Source organism: Vipera berus (assembly GCF_964194415.1).
Source record: "Vipera berus genome assembly, chromosome: 3".
Lineage (NCBI taxonomy): Eukaryota > Metazoa > Chordata > Lepidosauria > Squamata > Viperidae > Vipera > Vipera berus.
Window position 1 is genome coordinate 31133605 of NC_138204.1, and position 23541 is coordinate 31157145.

At 39.8% G+C, this 23541-nt stretch overlaps 1 protein-coding gene across 1 annotated transcript in view; it reads left to right on the forward strand.

Annotated features, from left to right (window-relative positions):
* The window catches only part of AHCY (adenosylhomocysteinase), a 39068-nt gene that overhangs the window by 6245 nt on the left and 9282 nt on the right, over positions 1-23541 (forward strand). The window contains exons 4-8 of the mRNA XM_081324093.1: positions 1160-1312; positions 9214-9326; positions 9771-9978; positions 12619-12706; positions 16491-16608. Of these exons, the coding sequence (XP_081180219.1) occupies positions 1160-1312; positions 9214-9326; positions 9771-9978; positions 12619-12706; positions 16491-16608 (680 nt within the window). The remainder of the gene's footprint in view (positions 1-1159; positions 1313-9213; positions 9327-9770; positions 9979-12618; positions 12707-16490; positions 16609-23541) is intronic.

Below are 23541 nucleotides of genomic sequence, written 5' to 3' on the forward strand. Positions count from 1 at the left end.
ATCCTTAAGTGCATGATCTACATAGGGAATAATATCTTGGAATTGGAGAAAGTTAAAGAAAAAAGAGAAACAACAGAGCAAAACATGTATGAACAATACAGTATATTCTTACTTGCACTGTAACCTGCAAAATAATAATACATAATTTGTAGGTCACCCAATTCTCAATTGCTCTGAGCAGCTCACACCAATGAAAAAGGATTAGTGATTCTGAAATAGATGTTTCTGGAGTATATGGAAGAGAGCAATACAGGATCACTCTTTTCTTAGTTAATTAAAAAAGCAGCCAGCTTAACTTATTTGTTTTATGCTACTGTAAGATGGTTAACAGACCCTTTATAGGTCAGATGCATTCTTGGAAGTAAAGATAACACTGAAGAAAGGCTCTTCGTATTTCATTTACAAAATGTTTACATATTTAAATCTTTTTACAAAATCATAGAGCCACATTTATCCTTAAAACACTTAGAAGGCAACTATGTTTATTATGTAGCTAATTCCTCTGGGGGGATACACTGACATGTATTTTGAAGGATGAATACATTGATTAGCAATTTGATTGGAGGAAGGAAATTGAAAATTGTGGGATTTTGATAGCTCTTTATTAAAAAAAAACACCTGTTAAGTATATATTAGCTTGAGAGCAAGGAAATGTGAGTAATCTGCTTCTCTCCCTCTCTTCACATTTGCTCACAAATGCACTTTTCCCATCATCTGTTGATATTCCCCAGCCAGCAGGACCTTGCTGACAATTCTGGGAATTTCAACATTTTAAGAGTAACCAGTTTAAAGAAGGCTGATCTAGCCATTAATCTTTACCTTGAGCTAAATAAAGCTAAGTTACTCTGCAAAAGTGTTCTTGCCTTTTCACAGATACCTTTGTAGTATTTACATTTACACTGCATTTTTTTTGCCTTTCTCTACTGAAAGGCTTATAGGTCAGTGCCTTAGGTTATATGAGAAACAGATGAGCTCTGATCCCAATCTTAATATGGGGATAATTAGTTTTCTACACAGAATATGTTTTACTGACTCAAGGAAAATGTTTATATTAGGATAGCATTTCCTGTTCTTAAGCTCTGAAACTTAACTCAATTGGTTATAACAGCACTGCTGGAGAAATTATGAGCCATATGATTTATGCTTGATTTGGATCTAGTGTATGCCTGGAAAGGAGAAACAGATGAAGAATATATATGGTGTATTGAACAGACCGTGTACTTCAAGGATGGACAACCTCTGAACATGATTCTTGATGATGGTGGAGACCTCACCAGCTTGGTTCACACTAAATATCCTCAGCTCCTGAAAGGTAATTTCTAGTCTTCCAAAACACTGAGAATTCTCTAATATATTGTACATTCAAAATCACTGGGGAAGTAGTAATAGTTTCATTTTTAAAGGGATGGCAGGGTAGGCAAAACTCATGGTCACCCAAAACAGTGCATCTTACTGTACTTGTATGGCAAGTATGTTGTAAGCCCCAATTGATTTAGCATTTAGTAAAGGAGGATTTATTTGCATTAAACGTTTCCTCCCAGTAATGCTCTGCAATCTTCACCTTCAGTAATGCAGAATGACCACCTTAAATGTGAAGATTGATTTGGACTCTTTTCCCAAGTTGCCCCCTTATTCTCATTTAGTGCACAAACTAAATGGAAGGCATCAGGTTACCCAGCCTTTATTACCCTTCATACAAGGGGAACATTGAACAGTTTGGGGTATTATGGATATATGCTTTTGTGTAACATGTCCCTGTATTTTTACTTTATATTAACAAAAAATATTTAAAAAATGAAATAAAAACCCCTCCTTTGGTAAATATCTGAATTTTCCTGAGACGCTGGATAGATCTACTTAAGTATTCATACTCTATAAATGAGATGTACATTTTAATTCTGAGGCCTTTTAAAGTTGTTATGATTATTCCATTTTTAAAAACAACTGACCTATATGGTAGCATGGTTACCATGAATGTGAAATTCCATAAGTTTTAAATTAAATTGATTTTATAGATAAGAGTCATTTTCTGTTCCTTTCTCTATGTAATTTTCTTAGTATTTAGAGTGCTATGCTCAGACTTCTTTGCAGCTGCAGTAACAATGTAGCTTCAACTTTAGAATGTATTAGACCAGTGGTCCTCAACCCCCATGCTGCTGGGCTGTTTGAAACCAGGCCGCAGAAGTGGCAGGTGAGCATGTGCGCATCCCCATTTGCATGAGCAGTGGGGACGCATGCACACATGCTCCATTTGCACAAGTGGCAGGCGTGCATGCCCCCTGCTCATACAAATGGAGCTGTACACACACACTGGCTACTTGCACAGAACCATCCCTCCCCCCCACGTAGTCTGGAAAGCTAGAAATTTTGGGGAACTCTGTATTAGACAACCCTGTTGGGTCATAATTTCTTAGTGGGCAAAAAAGCAGTGTGAGTGGGAGTAATTTCCTATTTCCTGCCAGCTTCCTCACTGAGTTTCCTTATGGAAAGCTGGCAGGGACCATCAGAAATCTGCCCAGCCCAGCAGGCAGGTAAGTGGCTGATACTGGTAGCCGAGAATGTGAGGGATTGTGAGACTGGCTGGGAAACTGTCATGTTGAAACCCCTTGAGAACTGAAGAAGCTTCTCTTAGAATAGAAGTGAAACATTTTCAAAGGGAAAGAAAAAAAACAAAATCCAGTTGTCTTTTAGAAAAAACACCTTTGGGATAAACATGACCTGGATGATTGAGAATCTCCATAGACATTCTGTCATGGTGAAAATGAAGACCATGTGATCGCACTGAAGCAGCCACAACTTTCTCAAATTTCATTCCTTTGGGAGTTATGGTTCCTGGTTTTTGGACACGTTCTGTAAGCTATCCATTTGAGGCACAAATATTGTTGTCCTGTGATACAGCATTTCACCTAGTTAAAAATCCTGATAATGACAGTTTTTGTAGTATATAGAACTTTTTTGTATTAATTAATGTATTGTTGCCAGATGTATACAGTAGTAAGAAGAAATGTCATATATTTATTGCTTATAGACTGAATATGTTCCACAGTTGCAACAAATATTCAAAGAACATTTTGGAACATAGTCAAACCAAAAAACCAATACTATCCTTTTAATTTCAAAGATCCCCTTGAAAGCTTTTCCCTGTTTTTCAATCCTTTAAATCTTAAATTGTTCAGGAATATCCAAGGTTCTGTTGTTATGAGTTAAATGATAAAGTGGAAAATTTAAGAAAAGACAGAAAATGTTTCGGTGGTTGCTCTGCTGTGTTACTATGACATTTCCTTGGACTGTATGTACTAGATTAGGAATTTAGATAGAATATATAAAACGGCAATAAAACCCTGGAACTTGAGGAGGAGAATTTTGAACATGGCTGCCAAAATAATGTTGTTGTTTTTAAATTGCTCAGAAGAATGTGTGCACTTCTCTGATGGCACAATGTGGTTCTGCCTCATCATGTTTTGTTGCTTGAAAGGCACATTAACTTGGTAGTTAATGCAGTGTTTCTGGCTTCCTGTTCACATCTTCCCTATTCATTTTTGTTTAGCTTTGCATTCTGTTTTTCCAATAAACAAATGGCATTCAAGTTAATTAATACAAAACAGTAAAGAAATTAATCCCACAAATGAAAATCTTGTACAATGGATGAGAAAGTGCCCAGACCTATCTTCTTTAGCTAAGCAGCTAAAGCTTGCTTACACATCAAAACCAACCTAAATAAAAATAATGTCACCTTCCAGAGAGAAAGATAAAATAATCAGTGCTTTTGATTTTTACGTAATTAATTTCTCTTAATTGAATTTTGAAGACATGTAGAAACAGCTTAGTACTATAATGCCTTTATCCCGTCAATAAATAGGTATTCACTTATAACTTTGAAACTGCCTGTCAAAGAACAGAATTGTCTTTCAGGATAAAAACTCAAAGCTTTATCATCAACATCTACAGATAGTCTTTGACTTATACTATAATTGAGCTCAAAATTATTGTTGTAAATTGTGATCATTAAGAAGGTTACCATATGACTATGCCTGGTTTTATGACCCTTTTTGAACTGGTTGTTAAGCAAACACCACAATTGTTAAACCTATTTTATGTAATGGGCTATTTTTGCAAGAAACTGGAAGTAAACATCGGCAACAGGCCAAATGGGTCATGCTCATGTAACCATGGGACAGTGCAAATAACCATATAGGTGAGCTGGTTGCCAAAAACCCAAAATGAGATCATGTGGCCAGAGGAGGGTAGGGCCATAATAACTAATACCAAGCTGGCAGGAATAGCCAACACTCCAGAAGACAGGCTTAAGATACAGAAGGATCTTAACAGACTTGAACATTGGGTACATTTAACAAAATGAAATTCAATGGTGAAAAAAGTAAGGTTGTACATTTAGACAAAAAAATCCAAATCCACAGGTATAGTATAGGTGGTACCTTGCTCAATAGTAGCAACTGTGAGAGGGATCTCGGAGTCCTAGTAGACAATCACTTAAATATGAGCCAGCAGTGTGCTGCAGCTGTCCAAAAATCCAACACAGTGCTAGGCTGCATTAACAGGGATAGAATCAAGATCACATGACGTGTTAATACCACTTTACAATGCCTTGGTAAGGCCACACTTGGAATACTGCATCCAGTTTTGGTCATCATGATGTAATGTCTAGTTTAATGAGAAGGACGAAGGATGACATGATAGCAGTGTTCCAATACCTCGGGTTGCTACAAAGAAGAGAGTCAAGCTATTCTCAAAAGCACCTGAGGGCAGAACAAGAAGCAATGGATGGAAACTAATCAGAGAGAAGCAACCTAGAACTAAGGAGAAATTTCCTGACAGTTAGAACAATTAATCAGTGGAACAACCTGCCTCCAGAAGCTGTGAATGCTCCAACATGGAAGTTTTAAAGAAGAGACTGGACAGCCATTTGTCTGAAATGGTACAGGGTTTCCTGCGTGAGTAGGGGGTTGGACTAGATGACTTCTAAGATCCCTTCCAACTATTATTATAAAGCTTTTATTCATAAAACATGAAACTCAGTCAACTGAACACTCAAATTGACTGGCACTAATGGTTGACATGGGTTGCTGCCAGCATCCTAGGTATCAGCCAGGTATCTCCTTAAAATGTAAGCTGTTCCGAGTAGCGCAGTTTTTTGTAGCTTTGCTGGAGTTATTGCAGGAAGCTGCAATTTCTTGATGTATTTTGCAACGTTTTTGGACATAGTTCCCAGTGCCTTGATGACAATGGGTATCACTGTTACACGTTTCATCCATAATCACGCAGTTTCGATGGCCAAGTCGCGGTATTTCGTATTTTCCCCCAGTTCTTTTTCTTCAACTCTGGCATCTCCTGGTACAGCGATATCAATCAACTGTACGCTTTGGTTCTCTATGACTGCAGTATCTGGCGTGTTGTGTTCCAAATGTCGATCTGTCTGTATTCGGAAGTCCCACAAGATCTTTACCCTCTCATTCTCAACAACTTTTTCCACCCTATGTTCCCACGACTTTTCGGGCACAGGCAAGTCGTATTTTTTACACAATGCCCAGTGGATTAGTTTAGCAACTCACTCATGTCTAGCTTTGTAATCAGTTTGCGCGATTTTGCTGCACTCATATATTAAATGTGAAACAGTTTCAACTTTGTTGTTGCAAAGTTGGCAATTTGGATTGTCAGTAAATTTTTGCATCTTTGCTTTCATGGCATTAGTTTGTAGTGCTTGTTCTTGAGCAGCCAGTATTGAACCTTACGTTTCTGTCTTGATGGTTCCCATCTTAAGCCATGCCCATGTCAAGTTGTTATCACATTTTCCTTCAATGTTTTTCAAATGCTGTCCATGCAAAGCTTTGGTTTTCCATCTATTTAATCTCATCCAGCCATTTTTCCTTATATTCTGCCTTTGTTTCTGTTATTTTTATAATGCTCTCTGTTTTTATAGCCTGCAGCAATTTTTCTGTACTTTGATTTACATAGTCATTCAAACTTTGTTTTATTATTATTATTATTATTATTATTATTATTATTATTATTATTATTATTATTATTTCTTCAAATTTAGGTTACAAGTAGCTTTTGAGAGTGTATTGTAACTTTGAGTGATCATTAAGCAACAGGTTAAAAGTCAAGTAGTTCCAGCATAATACAATTCCACAGTTTCCACCTAATTAGCAAACTGCATATATAAATGTATTGCATTTAATAAGGATGGATAATAGATACCATAAATATTGGAAAAACAAGAATTAATCTACAAGTTAATCTACAAACGTGAAGAAGGCTATTTTCCAGTGCAGTAGTGATGCAGTTAACCTGCAATGCAGGTTAAGCCTCTAATATCCTGTTCATTATTTTTAACAGCAGACAATGATAAGGAAGCAAACCAAGACCTTCCAATATTGGTTCTTATAGTGCAAAAATCCTGCTGGTTTAACAGGTCCATCAACATTGCCGGCCTGGACTGAGGGATTGGGGTTTTAAATTTCATAATTTAATTTATTTTGTTTGGGGCTAAATTTAATTTAATCTATTTTTAACTTTTGTATGTTATATTTTAATTGCCCTGTACACCGCCCTGAGTCCCTCGGGAGAAGAGCGGTATATAAATCTAATAAATAAATAAATATTACCCAGACATTATTCCATCATGCAACATTATATAATTAGTTTCTAGGCTCGTGTACCTTTGGACATTTTGTAACCATTTAAGCAAAAATGAGAGCAATTTTCAGTCAGTGCTGCCCTTGACATTTTGGTGATATGGAAGGGGTTAAACAAAATAGGCAGGTTCAAGACTAACTGGACACAGGAGAAGGTAGAATTACTAGTAGATAGGTTCTGTGAGATTTCTTAAGCTGTAATGGTAGGTTATAAATTTTAATACATAAAATTGCAAATGCAACAGTGGTTTATTAAAATTACACACTAAAAGAATAATTAGTAATTGAGATATAAAGTTATGCAAACAAAGTTTTGTAAAATGCCCACTAGAGGGAGGCCATGCACTTTCTACTCTATCAAGCTATTGTCGACCTAGACCAGGAGGAGGCAACCTCGGCTCTTTTATGACTCATGGACTTCAACTCCCAGAATTCCTGAGTCAGCTGACTCAGGAATTCTGGGAGTTGAAGTCCATGAGTCATAAAAGAGCCGAGGTTGCCCACCTCTGACCTAGACCTAGTCATTCTTTCTTAATATTAACAAACAGTATGTTGCAAAGACTATTTACTCATGAGTTATATTTCAGGCAAGATACAGGGCAGAATTGTCTATTGTACATCCAGAAGTAATTAGTGTTCACCTTTTTAATCTTTCCATTTTTCTAATGATAAGTGCAAATGGGGATATATTTGGTTATTTCTTGCCTCATTCTTCTAAAGATTTATAATTTGCATCCAATGTGAGGTATTTGTGATCTTTTTTTCTATTGCTTTTCTACTAATGTAGCATAGATGAAAAGCCAATGTCATGGTATTTTCCTGAATATGAACAGGCATAAATATTGATTTCTAATTTTATTTCAACAATATAACATGTACAGGCCACATTTAATGTTATTCTCCGAGAGAGATACACATACAAGAAAGTAAAACAATTTTTGAGGGAGACTGGGTGGATTTAATACAGTTAACTGGTAACCACTTCCATTTGGACTTTGATCAGAAGATAGACTTATTCTGGAGACTGAATATATTATATTTAATTACACAATTGATAAGAGATGGTATTAAGAAACAAACATGGATATTTGATCCAGGACGAACTATTCATAGCTTTTGGGATGATTTAGATAAGATGCTGTGGTAAACTTTTTTTTGGGGGGGGGGATTATAATAACAGGTTTTTTAACAGAGTCTTGAAGTTCTAATTTTGTTTTAGCATTATCATTCTTCTTGCTAACTACTTTGTTACTAATATAACATATAGAAGACAGTTCAATGATTTAGTGGTTTAAAAATTTAGAGAAGGCCTGTTTCTCAAGGGGTGGGAAACTAAATGTAGCAATGTATTATCAGCATTCATCTAGAGGGGATAATAAATGTATATGTGTTGTTATTTCTTTCAGTGAAAGACATATTTATTGCTTGTCTAATCACTGGTGGGAAGCTTTCTTGTTAAATGGGATTTATACACTTTCTTTTCCACTCTTCCCCACCCGTAACCATGGAATTGTCAGATGTTACATCAACATCTGTTCATGTAACTTTTGTACTCCGCATTAAATTTAATAAATGTATTTATTTCTGTGAGGATGCAAGCCTTGCAATACAGGTAATCCTCAACATGCAACAGTTCATTCAGTGACTTCTTGAAGTTACAACAGCACTAAAAAAGCTGACTGATGACTGTTTTTCACACTTATGACAATTGCGACATCACCATGGTCATTGCCACAATCAAAATTCAGACACTTGGCAACTAACTCGTATTTATGACAATTGCAGTGTTCTGGAGTCATGTGATTACCTTTTGCAATCTTCTGACAAGCCAAGTCAGTGGGGAAGCCAGATTTACTTAACAACTGTGTTACTAATTTAACTTCCGTGATTTACTTAACAACTGTGGCTTGAAAGGTGATAAAATGTGTTCTTTAAAGTCCTCTGTCTTGATATTAATTTCTTCCTCTTCTGTTGCTTTTTGGACTGCAAGTTCATCAGTTGAAATCAGGGCTTCATTTTGTGGTCATAAGTCGAGGACTACCTCTGGTCAGTTATGCAACTTTCAAATGATTTTGGCCACAATGTGGACTTCTAAATGTAGTCTTAGCGTGCAAAAGGATGTTGCTTCAGCAGTGCATCCATGAATCATGATTGAATCCCTCCATAAAACAGGATTGAGTCCCAACATTAACAGTTTGAAGTAAACATAAGATTATTTTATATCAGCTATTTGATATTCAGGTGATGTTCCTAACAGCTTCACGATTTCTGAGAATGTTATATTGTTGTTCATCATTGAGAGAAGATCCTTCTTCCTGGGTTAACCTTGAAGCCCTTCTTGACCATACATATTGTTTTCTTCTGCCCATGCACTGGACATTAATTCTGAGGTCTTCACTGTTTAAAAAGTTTACACTGAAAGGAAATAAACAGATGGTCAAAAAGTAAGTTATATCCCTTTTTATGTGAAAAAGATGGTTATGTCTGTCCATTAACATCTTAAGATTTCCTCCCGAAAGAAGTATTGCAGTAAATTATGCTGGATTTTTCCTTGCAGGAATCAAAGGAATATCTGAGGAGACGACCACTGGCGTCCATACTCTTTACAAAATGCATGCCAATGGAACCCTGAAGTTGCCAGCTATTAATGTTAATGACTCTGTCACTAAGGTAACAACCAGTATTCTTGTGTTCTACCTTCTTTTTCCTTTCTTAGCTGGCAATTTACTGTTTCTTCATATTTTATATGAAGACTTTGTTTCCTTATCCCCCTTTATGTGTGTATGACTACTTCCTGCTGAAGCATCTAAACAGGGAATGATATGATGTCTACTTGGCATCAAAATTAAAATGTTATGGGTCTTTCTTGCATTTGGAAATGCTTAAAAACTGCAAAGTGTTCTCTGCCATCCTTTTGTCAATAATGGTCTTTTCTTTTAAATTTTATATTTTTATTAGATTCTAATAAAGGAGATGTTTAATAATCTCTGTTTCCTTTCCAGTAGAATTTAGTTCCATACAATAATAAATAACAGTTGCTGTTGTTGTTTTATTTGCTCTTACATGCAATTCTAAAGAATGTTCATTTTTCTTCAATGCTGTTTTCTTTCCTAGAGTAAATTTGACAACCTCTATGGCTGCCGAGAATCCCTCATTGATGGAATAAAGCGTGCCACTGATGTCATGATTGCAGGGAAAGTGGCTGTTGTAGCAGGCTATGGCGATGTCGGCAAAGGCTGTGCTCAAGCCTTGAGCAATTTTGGTGCTAGAGTCATCATCACAGAAATTGACCCCATCAATGCACTGCAAGCTGCTATGGAAGGTGAGAAGCAACTTGGTTATGTTACAAGGTGGTATTACCTTGATTATGTAATAATTTGGTAGCTGTACATTGACTGTAATCTGATATTGCATTGCTTTTCTGGCATCCAGTATTTGGCTAGAAAAACTGATCCAAGCCACTATTATGTTAGAATAATCTTCCTTTAGCCACATGATTGCCATTATATTCAGTATGCAATGCCCTGGAGCAGACCAGTTGTTCTTTTTTTTCTCTCCTTGTATGATGGAGCAAGTGGAGAAGAAATTAGAAGAGAGTAAGCAGGCACACAATTTGTTGGTGCCAGCAGCTGCCACCAAACTCAGTAAGCAGGTGTATTCCCCAGATTTAACAATTGCTGATAAGAAAAAATATATATGAATATTGGGCACTGTGGTACCTGGAGATAGCACAATAACAGAAAGAAGTAGGGAAAATTCCTTAGTGCAAAGACCTGCAAATATAAGTGAAATAACTGTAGCAAAAGAAAGCAAAGATGGTACCAATAGTACTAGGTATCTTGGGTGCAATTCCAAAACATCTGAAGCACTATTTAAAAACCATTAGCATTGACAAAATCACCGTCAGTCAATTGCAAAACGCAGCTTTACTCAGAGTAGCTTATAACTTGCAACAATATGTTTAACACCATCAAACAACAACATCTGCCTATCTTAGATCTTTAGGAAGGACTTGATAGGTACATAAAAATGCCAAATTCAGTGTAAACAACCAGCTGACAGTGCAATAGACTATAATAATAAATTGTCATAGCATTGGTACTGTCCTAGCTTTCTTTTGCTACTTCTTATTTACAGGACTTTGCACTAAATAATTTTCTCTACTTCTTTCTGTTATTGTGGCTGCTTATTCTCTTCTAATCCCTGGCTTTTCTGTAGCACAGCACCCTATTAGGGAAATTATTGGTAGCCATCTGCCAAAGCTGGGTGACACTGGGCAGAGTGAGAGATAGCTCTGAAGCCACTTGCCAAGTCGTGGCCCCATCATACTCCCCTCCTTTTAGTCAAACTTTTCTTCACATCAAAGCAGCTGTCAATGCTGCTAACATCGGCGTTACTGCTTTGACAACAGATGGAAATGCATTCATTTTTCTCTTTCGCTTTTTGAGCTGATTGATGCTGGGAGTGGGGATGTGGATGAGAGTCCAGTTAGTCATAACAACAATTTCAAGTTGTGGGAATTCAAGGTTGCTGAGCCCAGAGCTGATATTGATTTGGTGGGCTGGAGAGCTGTGGAGAGAGCCCACATTTCAAGCTAATTGGGGAATGTGATTTATGACTGTTAGTTGGAGGAGGGAATTGTGCTTTGCTACTTTGTGCCAAGGGGAGGGGAATTCAGGTTTTGGCTTCAGTTATGCAGTGCCAATATTATGCTTCTCGAATAAAAGATTTTTTAAGGTAAACAATGCCTCTAAGTTCTTTTGAAGAGTTTCATCTGTCGGAACCATGACAGCACCAACCACCATGGGGACTTCATATTTTTGCCAAGGCTAATTAACTTTCCCCTGCAGCTTCCACCCTGCCAAAAGAAAAAGGGGTTGTAAGCCTGGACTACCTAAGCCAGCCTTCCCTTTTCAGATGCACTGGGGTGGAGTCTCCAGACATGTGCAACTGGGAATGAAGGACATGATGGGAAGATGGCCCTTTGGGTCTCTTTGCAGGCCAGAACTGATAGGCACCTTTCCAAGACATACCGGATGCCTGCCCTTTCCTCCTTGCCAATCCCTTACCATCCAAATAACCTTTGACCTCTGCCCAAGTCTGTAAAACGAGAGGAAACACTATTGTGCCTCTCTCTCTCTCCCCTGCCTGTATAGATGCCCCTATTGATGTTCAAGTGACTCCTGTGCTTCCCTGTCTTCCTCCCCCCTTATGCCAACTGCAACCTTTCCTCCCTCATCCCCTCTCTAGAAAGGAAGGGTCCTGCCAAGTGATTTTTTTGTAGGCAGTCTCCTCCCCCAACAGAGTAGAGAAATTAGAGATGAAGGTATTAGAAGAGAGTACAGTAAGCAGGCACAAGTGACTGTTGACACTGGAACGTTGCTTTCAATATGATTACTGTCTTTTAATCCCTATTTCTTCAAAATGAATGCAAACACTGATTGCCTTTCCAGCATTGGAGTGAGCATTCCAAAGGCTATGGTGGTTAGGAGGTAAACAAGAACTAAAGGTGTGAAACAGATTATTTTTGCCTGTTTTGAGCCAGAAAGCAAAATTGCAGTGATTTCCCACTTAATGACTGCTTCAGTCAGTTACTTAGTTACTGGTTCCAGTTGTGGTTGCTAAATGAAGGCTATCTTTATTGTGGCTGAAAATAGATAAAGCAATATACCTGTACATATTCTTGCTTAAGCTTCTTGTAGGAATAGGAAGAACCATATGAATTAGTAAGAGTTTTTAATGCTGTATTCGCAAGCTTTGCTTGTTTGGTGATGGTCCATCAAAATCCACTAATGATGCATAACAAATATATTTTAAAATTATAATTTCACACATTACATAAGGAAGATTGAATCTTTATTAGCTTTATGGTGCTTTATATTTTTAGAGGTATGGCTAAACTTCTTAAATGCATGCTTTTGGCTATAACATAAGAAACATTTTTCTTTTTCTATGTTTTCAGGTTATGAAGTTACAACAATGGAAGAAGCCTGCAAAGAAGGCAACATCTTTGTTACTACAACTGGATGTTCAGATATTGTACAGGGGAGGTATTTATCGCTTTATTTATGCCTGGTGTGGCTCCATGTGGTATAAAACAGAAATGCAGAAAATTGTGGAAATTGAATTACTGACACACTTTCATTGATGGTTTAATCTTATTCTCAGTGCTATTTACTCCCAATACAAATCTTTAGATGTTAGTTGATAAATTTTGAGAGTCAAACTTCTGAAACCGATTTCTATCATTCTGCACGCAGGTAGTCTTTGTTTAGTGACCATTTGCAGTTATGACAGTGATTAAAAAGTAAGCTTATGATCAATCCTTGCATTACAACCTTTGCAGGTGTATAAAGTAATGCTGAAGTAAGATCATAAGCACATTTGCACTTTTACTTAGTGATTGCTTTGCTTAAAACCAAGTTGCCAGTCCTAACTGTGGTTGTTAAACAAGGACTACCTGTGTATTAAAATATGGATTCGTTTATAAACTTTGTTTCCTCTGTCATAGCTTAGAGTTGAGACACTCGCACAGATGTTTGCAACAACTAACTAATGGTAGAGACATCCATCATGCTAACTTTGGTAGAGTATCTTATTGCCAAACATCTGGAAGTCTTTGAAGTCTGCCTAGTTCACGGGTCGGCAACCCGTGGCTCTGGAGCCGCATGCGGCTCTTTCAGCCATCTCCTGTGGCTCCCAGTCCTCCCACCATGTGCAGTCCTGGAAAAAAAAAGTGGGACTAAAAAAATTCAACCAATCAATTCATACTTCTCACACAAAAAAACACAACCTCACGAAGTTTGAATTGATTGGTTGAAATTCTTTGGTTTGTGGGACTGCCCACAAACCTCTTTTCTTCTTTGGACTGCACATGGCGGCAGCGGAGGAAGAGACTGGAGGACTGCTGGAAAGGTGAGTAGGCCCTTTTTCCACCTACTGCACCTTCCTCGGGCTCCCCTCCGAAAACGCTGCTGCCGTCTCGCCCGACTCCCTCTCCACCCCACTCTTTTGCAGCAGGGCCGTCTGGCCCTTTTTCCACCTACTGCGCCTTCCTCAGGCTCCCCTCCTCCGAAAACGCTGCCGTCTCGCCCAACTCCCTCTCCACCCCACTCTTTTGCAGCAGGGCCGTCTGGCCCTTTTTCCACATACTGCGCCTTCCTCAGGCTCCCCTCCTCCGAAAACGCTGCTGCCGTCTCGCCCAACTCCCTCTCCACACCACTCTTTTGCAGCAGGGCCGTCCAGCCCTTTTTCCATCTGCTGCGCCTTCCTCGGGCTCCCCTCCTCCGACCACGCTGCCCCCGCCTCACCCGACTCCCTCTCCACCCCACTGGATGAAACAGTGGAGGAGGGCAGCCCCAGGGTGGCTGAGCACCCCCTGCGCCCCTATTAAGCTCTCCTCTCCTTCCCTGAGCCCCGAAATGTTCCCCCTTCCCCACTATTCTGAATGCCGTTGCGAAGCTTCGGTGCAATTGCAAGGGGGGGCAAGCGAGGGGACTGTGAGAGTGTCAAGGCGCAGTCCGCACTTCATTTCCTCCTTCTTCACCTCAGAAAACCCAGAAAGAGAGAAAGAGGGAGAAGGGAAACGCAAGTGCCTCTGTCTCTCTCTCACTCTCTCTCTCTCTCTCTCTCTCTCTCTCTCTCTCTCTCTCTCTCTCTGAGCGCGATCGCAAGCTTGCTGCCTGCCCAAGCTCTCAGCCCCCCTTCCGGGACACCGTCCCCAGAAGTTCCCTTCCTGGCCAGGCCGGGGGCTATCCAAAAAGACTGAAATAGCGGTGTTGGGATCTGCGAGCAGGGCACCAGCAGGAGAGAAGTCAGGTGGTCGTTGCAGTTTGGAAAGAGAATTTGCTCTTTTCGTCCTCGGAAGGCAGAAGAGGGGGAAACAGGCAAAAGACGGGAGTTTTCCCAGCCAGCCAGCCAGCCAGCTCCCCATTCCTGATTTTATGCCACATTCAAAAAAAAAACAAACCCAAGCCTGGCACCGTGCAGGGTTTGTGCCTTGACAGTCTCACAGTCCCCTCGCTTGCCCCCTTTACAATTGCACCGAAGTTTCGCAACGGTGCTCAGAATAGTGGGGAAGGGGGAACGTTCTGGGGCTCAGGGAGGGAGGGAAAGGAGAGCTTAATAGGGGCGCGGGGGGCGCTCAGCCACCCTTCTGGCTTCTGCGCCGGGGCTGCTATCCTCTTTGCAGTGGCGGTGGCAGCAGCGGCAGCATTGCCTTCCATGCCGGTCCCATTGCAAGCTAGGCATGCCCCCACACCGCTCACGGGAAGGAGAGGAAAAAGGGGGTGGGCTGTGCCGGTGTCGGGGTGGGGGGAAGAATAAGGGATGCATGGGGGCGGGCTGGGTGGGAGGAAGAGTCAGAGTCCAACGTTCAAATTCAAATCTGGGTGGGCTCCCAGCAAACACGTGCCAAAGAAGTGATGGGAGAAGGAAGACAGGAAGAGAAACAGCGGGTGGGGGGGGAAGCGCCCCATTTCTTCTTCTTCTGGCACAAACTCTGTGCTCAAGCCGGAATGGGGAGGGGGAAGAGGAGGAGGAGAAAGAGCAGCGATTGAGAAACTGCCAGCCAAACTCTTTGGGAGAGGGGGCGCAGGATGGAGAGGAGGCCAGCTTGCCTTGGAGAGGGAGGGAGGAGCCCTCCTCGTCTGCCTTTTGTTCTGTCTTTCTCTGCCCTATTCCCCTCGCTCCTTTTAAAAAAAATCTTTTTTTCTTTCTTTCTTTTTTTTTTTTAAAGTAAAAGTGGCTGGGATTATGAAATCAAATCTGGAGGGAGAAGGGAAGAGTTTGCTTACATTTGCTTTCCAAAGCGGCCTCGGTGTCACCCGGCTTGCTCGCGAGCTCAGCCTGGCTCAGCTGGTGAGCAGGTTGCGCATCCTTCTGGCCTGGCCGCTCTCCTCGCTCCCGCTCTTCTCTGGCCCAACCCGCTACCCCAGTTGGCATGCTTGCAGATTCCCCCCCCCAAAATAAATAAATAAATAAATAAATAGAAAAGGCCAATTTTAAAGGTTGTCCAGCTAAAAGGGAGGAAAGAAGCTGGGCTGGAGCGCCCTGGAAAGGCGAGCAGGCAGCGCTTCTGCACGGGCTGGTTGGGCTTTCGGCAGGTTTTGCCTGCAATTAAGGCAGGGTGAGGTTTTTTGGCTTAAGAGAAGTTGAGGGGGACGGGAGCTGCTTGTGGGGGCACGTGTCTGCTCACATAAGTGCGAATGTGTTTTGCAGGGAGGCTGCTTTGCTGAAGGTTATATCTTCCTCTTCCTTCCCATATTCTTCCTGTTTGTCTTCCTTCCTTCCCTCCCTCCTTATTTCTCTCTCTCTCTCTCTCTCTCTCTCTCTCTTTCAATAAGCAAACAATCTGGGCTCTGATTGGCTGCTCCGCGCTTTCTCCTCTCCCCCCCCCCCCAAGTAAACTGCATGCAAAAATCCCATAAAAACCCCCAAATCCCACAGCAAGCTGAGATAGGCAAGTCCGAGCAGCAGCCTCGGAAGATTTGCAGCAGCGGCTCCTTCTCCCTGTCGGCCTCCTCCTCCGCTCCCTCAGAGCAGTCTTTTCCAAGGGGAGGAGAAGCCAGAACGGCAGAGCCATCCATACCAGAGCTGGACGGGGGCATGGCCGGTGCATGTCTCGCCTTAGGCTCCACTCTTCAATCAAGCCCCCTGTTCTGCGCATGTGTGTGCGCACGCGCAGGTGCGCACACATTTTGTGGCTCCCGGGTTTTTTGGGGGGGGTTGTTTTTTTTGGAGGGAATCAGTTCTGAGTGGCTCTTTCACTGTTTGAGGTTGCTGACCCCTGGCCTAGTTATTGTCCATGAAAAAGATTTCCCTGTTTCATTTCAGGCATTTTGAACAAATGAAAGATGATTCCATTGTGTGCAATATTGGGCACTTTGATGTGGAAATTGACGTGAAATGGCTGAATCAAAATGCTATGGAGATTGTAAATATCAAACCCCAGGTTAGTACGTTTAATTTTACTTCCTATCTTTAAGCTACCCAGAAATCTGTTAATAGCCATGACAGGTTGTAGAGAGGTTGAGAAAAGAACAAATGAGAACATAGAACAGCTTATATCATAAATGGTGACTTAATCCTAGTGGAAAGAGTAATTTTAAAGGATTCAAAGAGACTCCATCTTAATGAACACATTATAAGTAAACCTAGGAAACTCTTTTTGCAGTGATATTGCTACCTAGTCAGGTAATGAAATCTCTGCAAGCAAACAACCAAGCTTAGTGAGTCCACAGTTTAACCCTGAGCTACACAGATTCTCTTCTATTGAATCCTGTTGCAGTTTCTAAGATTCTATATTTATCCAAGGCTAGCATGAAAATTATTGTACTGAAATCTGGCTTATTCTTTCTTCCCTGGGCTTGCCCAGCTATATGGGGTTGACACTAATGGGTTACTGTGCTGTGATTGAGAATTCTAATTCCTGGGCATCACAAAACACCAGTTCAATTGTTTTGGCAAAGTGATCTAACCTTATAAAAATCTAATTTAGTTGCATCACAGCCAGTTGAGGATGCATCTTTTGCTAGTTTAATCTGTCTAAAACCCATTTGGCATAAGTTTGTTTCGTTGCTGTCACTGGTGTTGTTTTGTGTTCTTCTAGTGAAATCTCCTAGCCAGAGTTGCCATCTCCTGATGTGGTGAATACTTCTATATGTCAAATATGTCAAATCCATATTTCCACCTTGTCCTTCCAAATTATATTGAATTACTGTTTTTCATTTATTCATAGGTATTTGGAAGCCTGGTGTCTTTCAGAAACACATGCTTCAATATTACTATTTTTAAAAAATGAAGACATTTTCCAGAGCACTTTTGAAAAACTTCAGGTGCTAAAATAATTAATTCAATAGGAGCACATCAAAAACATTTCTTATCCCTTCATGTGGTCTAGTTTTAAAGCTCTTTCCATTTTCCCTAAAATTCCTGAACATCTTATGCAAGGAAGATGTCCCATAAACATTCTGCAATTAAAGGAAAGCATGATTTTGATAAGAACCAGCACCATGGTTTTCCTAAGTAAAGTGTTATTTGATGTTTTGAAGCAAATACATTTATAGTTGTCTTTTTAAAGGTAAAGGTTCCCCCGCACATGCGTGCTAGTCGTTTCCAACTCTAGGGGCCAGTGCTCATTTCCGTTTCAAAGCCAAAGAGCCAGCGCTTGTCCGAGGACGTCTCCGTGGTCATGTGGCCAGCATGACTAGACGCCAAAGGCACACGGAACGCTGTTACCTTCCCACCGTAGTGGTCCCTATTTTTCTACTTGCATTTTTACGTGCTTTCGAACTGCTAGGTTGGCAGAAGCTGGGACGAGTAACAGGCGCTCACTCTGTTACGCGGCACTCGGGATTCGACCCGCCAAACTGCCGACCTTCTGATCGACAAGCTCAGCATCTTAACCCACTAAGCCACCGCGTCCCTATAAGTTGTCTTTTTACTTGGAATCAAATGCATCTCCCCTGCTATTTGATATTAAGCAGATATCCAAGATAAAGTCTGGTAATTCTGTCCTGTATCTCAGCAGTTATGAGTGAATTGGCCAGTTCTTAACCATAGCATGTTTCATTATAAGGCTACAGACAGTAATTTTATAATGAACATATTAATTTGATAGTATTTAGTTATATAATTTCTTTGCATCTTTGTAAATATCCTAAAGTGAGATACAATCTGATGAAAATTTCAGAAGAACTTTAAAACGTCAATACAATAAATTTCTAAACAATATTAACAATCTTAATTCTAAAAGCTCTGTTTTTACATTATGTTACAGATTTCGTAAATATTAATCGCTTTGAAAACTGGTCCTATAAGAGGGACTTTGCTATAACGTTATCATGTCCTGATGAAGTAGTAGCATTCATTTCTGAAATTCACGATGCTATATCCCAGCCTTCCCAATGTAGTGCTTTCCAGATGGATGGGATAATTCCAAGTTCCTATCCTCTAGGTTGGGAATTATAGGTTAGGCAATGCATTGTGGAAGTTGTTGGTTAGTTGCTTACACAGAATAGATACTCTTCACTGTGCATTCCTATCTCTGCAGGTCTCTTGTTATAGAAATATTCAAACTTTTTATTATGAGATCCCTAGTATATTGAAATAGTGCAGATCTGGACAAAGAATTCAAACAATTCCATTTTTAGAAGTGTTTTTTTGTTGTTGTTAGCTGCGAAGTCATGTCCAACCCATCGCGACCCTATAGACAACGTTCCTCCAGGCCTTCTTGTCCTCTACCATCTTTTGGAGTACATTTAAGCTCACGCCTACTGCTTCAGTGACTCCATCCAGCCACCTCATTCTCTGTCGTCCCTTTCTTCTATTGCCCTCAATCTTTCCCAGCATTAGGCTCTTCTCCAGTGAGTCCTTCCTTCTCATTAGGTGGCCAAAGTATTTGAGTTTTAGCTTCAGGATCTGGCTTTCAAAAGAGCAGTCAGGGTTGATCTCCTCTAGGATTGACTGGTTTGATCGCCTTGCAGTCCAAGGAACTTGCAGGAGTCTTCTCCAGCACCACAGTTCAAAGGCCTCAATTCTTTGGCGCTCAGCCTTTTTTATGGTCCAACTTTCACTGCCATACATTGCAACTGGGAAGACCATAGCCTTGACTATACGCACTTTTGTTGACAGGGTGATATCTCTGATTTTTAGTGTGCTGTCTAGATTTGCCATGGCTTTCCTCCCGAGGAGCAAGCGTCTTTTAATTTCTTGGCTACAGTCCCCGTCTACAGTGATCTTGGAGCCCAGGAAAATAAAATCTGTCACTACCTCCATTTCTTCCCCATCTATTTCCCAGGAATTGAGAGGGCCGGATGGCATGATCTTGGTTTTCTTAATGTTTAGTTTCAACCCAAGTTTTGCACTCTCCTTCTTCACCCGCAACAAGAGGCTCTTTAGTTCTTCTTCACTTTCTGCCATTAGATCTGCATATCTTAGGTTGTTGATATTTCTTCCGGCAATCTTAATTCCAATTTTTGATTCATCTAGCCCTGCCTTTCTCATGATGTGCTCTGCATAAAAGTTAAACAGGCAGGGTGACAGTATACAGCCTTGCTGGACTCCTTTCCCAATTTTGAACCAATCAGTGGTTCCGTGTCCATTTCTCACTGTTGCTTCTTGGCCCACATATAGGTTTCTCAAGAGACAAATAAGATGGTCTGGTATGCCCATCTCTTTAAGAACTTGCCACAATTTGTTATGATCCACACAATCAAAGGCTTTATCATAGTCAATGAAGCAGAAGTAGATGTTTTTCTGGAACTCACTAGCTTTCTCCATGATCCAGCATATGTTGGCAATTTGATCTCTAGTCCCTCTGCCTCTTCGAAATCCTGCCTGTACTTCTGGTAGTTCTCGATCCACATACTGCTGGAGTCTAGCTTGTAGGATTTTAATCATAACTTTACTAGCATGAGAAATGAGTGCAAAGGTGAGATAGTTTGAAAATTCTTTCGCACTGCCTTTCTTTGGAATTGGAATGTAAACTGATCTTTTCCAATCCTGTGGCCACTGTTGAGTTTTCCAAATTTGCTGGCAAATTGAGTGTAGCACTTTTACTGCATCGTCTTTTAAGATTTTGAATAGCTCAGCTGGAATACTGTCACCTCCACTAGCTTTGTTGTTGCTCAGCTTTTCTAAGGCCCACTTCACTTCACATTCTAGGATGTCTGGCTCGAGGTCAGTGACCACCTCATTGTGATTATCTGGGACGTTAAGCTCATTCTTGTATAGTTCTTCTGTGTAATTTTGCCACCTCTTCTTAATCTCTTCTGCCTCTTCTGCCATTTTGGTCTTTTATCATGCCCATTTTTGCATGAAATGTTCCCTTCATCTCTCCAATTTTCTTGAAAAGATCTGGTCCTCCCTATTCTATTGTTTTCTTCTATTTCTTTGCACTGTTTATTTAAGAAGGCATTCTTATCTCTTCTAGTCATTCTCTGGAATTCTGCATTCAATTGGGCGTATCTTTCTTTTTCTCCCTTTCGCTTCCCTCCTTTCCTCAGCTATTTGCAAAGCTTCCTCAGACAGCCATTTTGCTTTCTTGCATTTCTTTTTCTTTGGGATGGTTTTGGTAGCTACCTGTTGTACAATGTTGCGAACCTCTGTCCATAGTTCTTCAGGCACTCTGTCTATCAGATCTAATTCCTTAAATCTATTTGTCACCTCTACTGTATATTGAACAGGGATATGATTTAAATCATACCTGAGTGGCCTAGCGCTTTCCCCTACTTTCTTCAGTTTAAGCCTAAACTTTGCAACAAGAAGCTCATGGTCTGAGCCACAGTCAGCTCCTGGTCTTGTTTTTACTGACTGTATAGAGCTTCTCCATCTTTGGCTGCAGAGCATATAGTCAATCTGATTTCTGTGTTGACCATCTGGTGATGTCCATGTGTAGAGCCGTCTCTTGGGTTGTTGGAAAAGAGTGTTTGCTGTGACCATCGAAGTGTTTTTTAGGTTACCGGTAATAACATTCCTAGACCTCAATAAATTCTCCTTTACTGTAGAATTTACTATATTAGATTAAGTGTCACCTACAACATTAGATTAAGATTTCAGAGATACATAACTGCAGGTTTATTTCATTGAAGTTATAAAACCTGTGGAGAGCAGTTAACATCTTCACCTGAATAAACGCTTGATTTATGTGGGGTTTTTTTCTAGCTTTTGGCTATAAAAATCTGATTTCACTATTTTTAATGTGAAATTTTAACATGCTTTAAGCCCACTTAGTAAGAACATTTGTCACTTCAACTAATTTTAGAAAATGCATATTTTAGCTACTTTAAAACAATTGCATATTTTTTATTTAGCTACCATCTGTTTCCAAGTCTTATTTAATAGGATAAATTATAACTCAGAAATGAGCAATATATTTTGTCTTCTGTTCAATTTGATTAAATAATTTCCCACAGAATACTCATATATAGTTACAGTGCCGCATCATGAGAAAATAATTTCCCTGTTCTTCACAACTCATTCAGCATTCATTTTGTGCAAATTTTAATTCATTTCAGTCTGTCATGCCATCTGCTTATAATTTTGCAATTTTTTTCTTAAAATATCCATTTAAATATAAGCATTGCTTTTCAGAATAGATCATTTGTTCTATACTATTTCTTTCATCTGTTCCTTTCCCCAAATTTACATATCTGCATTTCATCTTTTAGCAAACACAGAACTGCAAAATACACATCATGTTTTATGTTAAACCCCCATTATTTTCATATTGGCCTGTTGGCTCATTGCTTAGAAATGAATAGAATTTCAAGGAATATCTTAAATTGGTCAGATGAAATGATAGTAATCAAATTCTATTACAGAGTTAAACTTGCCTATAGTACATTATTGGGTTATGCCAAGAAATAGAAGTTCTTGTAGAGGAATAAACTAAAAACTGCGATCAGATGAAATGTATAGCTATAGCCAAAGGTTTCATCCCTGTATACTAAACATAGTACTGCCCCGAGTTCTGTTAGTGTATATAAGCTAATATGTAAATATGTGTGGGTTTGGACGTAATGCTTCCTAACCAAAAAATGGTTTTATTACATGACCATTTCTGCTGAGTTTTGCCCCCCCCCCTTAAGAGCTCTTTTTTTTCCGGCTTCCGGTTTGCCAAGCCAGTGGGCATGGACATTTGGAGGATGGCTCTCATCTTCCACATCCAGTTTCGCATTGCTGGGGGGGGGGGTCCTAAAAGGGCCTAAAAGAGTCGCCCTGGAGGGGCAACCAGAAAGAAGGGGCTTTTGCAGAAATGCGGGGGAGCCGCAACCCCCCTGTTAGTGCCTGCATTCCCTTCGTACCAGTGGACGAAAGACTGGCCATAGTAATATGGCCAGTTACTAGGCTGCAGACAGCCGAAGTCAAACTTACCATCAGGCAACATTAAAGCGGCGTGGAAGAAACGGGGGTAAGATTCCTCTCTTATACCTTAATCTTAAGTACTTGGGGGACACCCAGTGGTTAAACCTGAAATTGCAATCTTACTTTCTCTTTAAAAAAATCAACAAGATAAGATTAACCTTGAACACCAGATGTGAAACTTCACTATGGAAGAGTTTCAAAAACAAATCTATGCTATGTGGGAAATATCTTACCAAACTTATCAGTTCCTTTCTTCAGCTGGCAATGAAATAAGAGCTTTTGGAAAAGAACTAGAAAGCATCTTGAAGAAAGAAACTCAAACTGTGACTACAACTAATATTTTATTGGGACAGAACTTAACATAAGAAATTGATCAAATACATTGGCAGAAGAATTAAATATGCAACAAATACAGACTTTTGAAGATTTAATGGAAAAAAGGTGGGAAAAAGTCTATTCAGACCAGGACAATTATATCAAGAGGCGAAAATAATGAGAAGATTTGGTGCTGTTAACAGACTCCTCAATCCTTCAAAAGTGGAGACTGGAGGGCCACTTCAATATGATATAATAACACAAGAATGCTTTGGTGATCCTAAGGCAAAGAAGTGAAAAATGACATGGCAAAGGAAGAAAGCAAGAATAAGATTGAAGAAATATGGACATTCTTAAGAGGCCTGAAATAGATAATACCAAAATAGACAGGATTGTACTTGGATTACGAGAGATTGTTTTGATGAGTAGATAAAAATACTAATTAAAAAAAATAAAAATAAAACACAGATGTATGAATACTAACATTGAAATATTGAGTTCCTTAAATGATATGGATTAAGATGTATAGATGTTAAAAATGATAGAATGTAACTAATATACTTGGATGTAGTGACATGAGAGGATGTATTAAATGTTGAAACGGAAGAAATTTTGGTTAATTTTTAATATGTGGAAACTATAAATGAGAAACAAGAATATTATATTGTCCTCCTCTTTCTCCTCCTTGCAATTGGTATTCTAA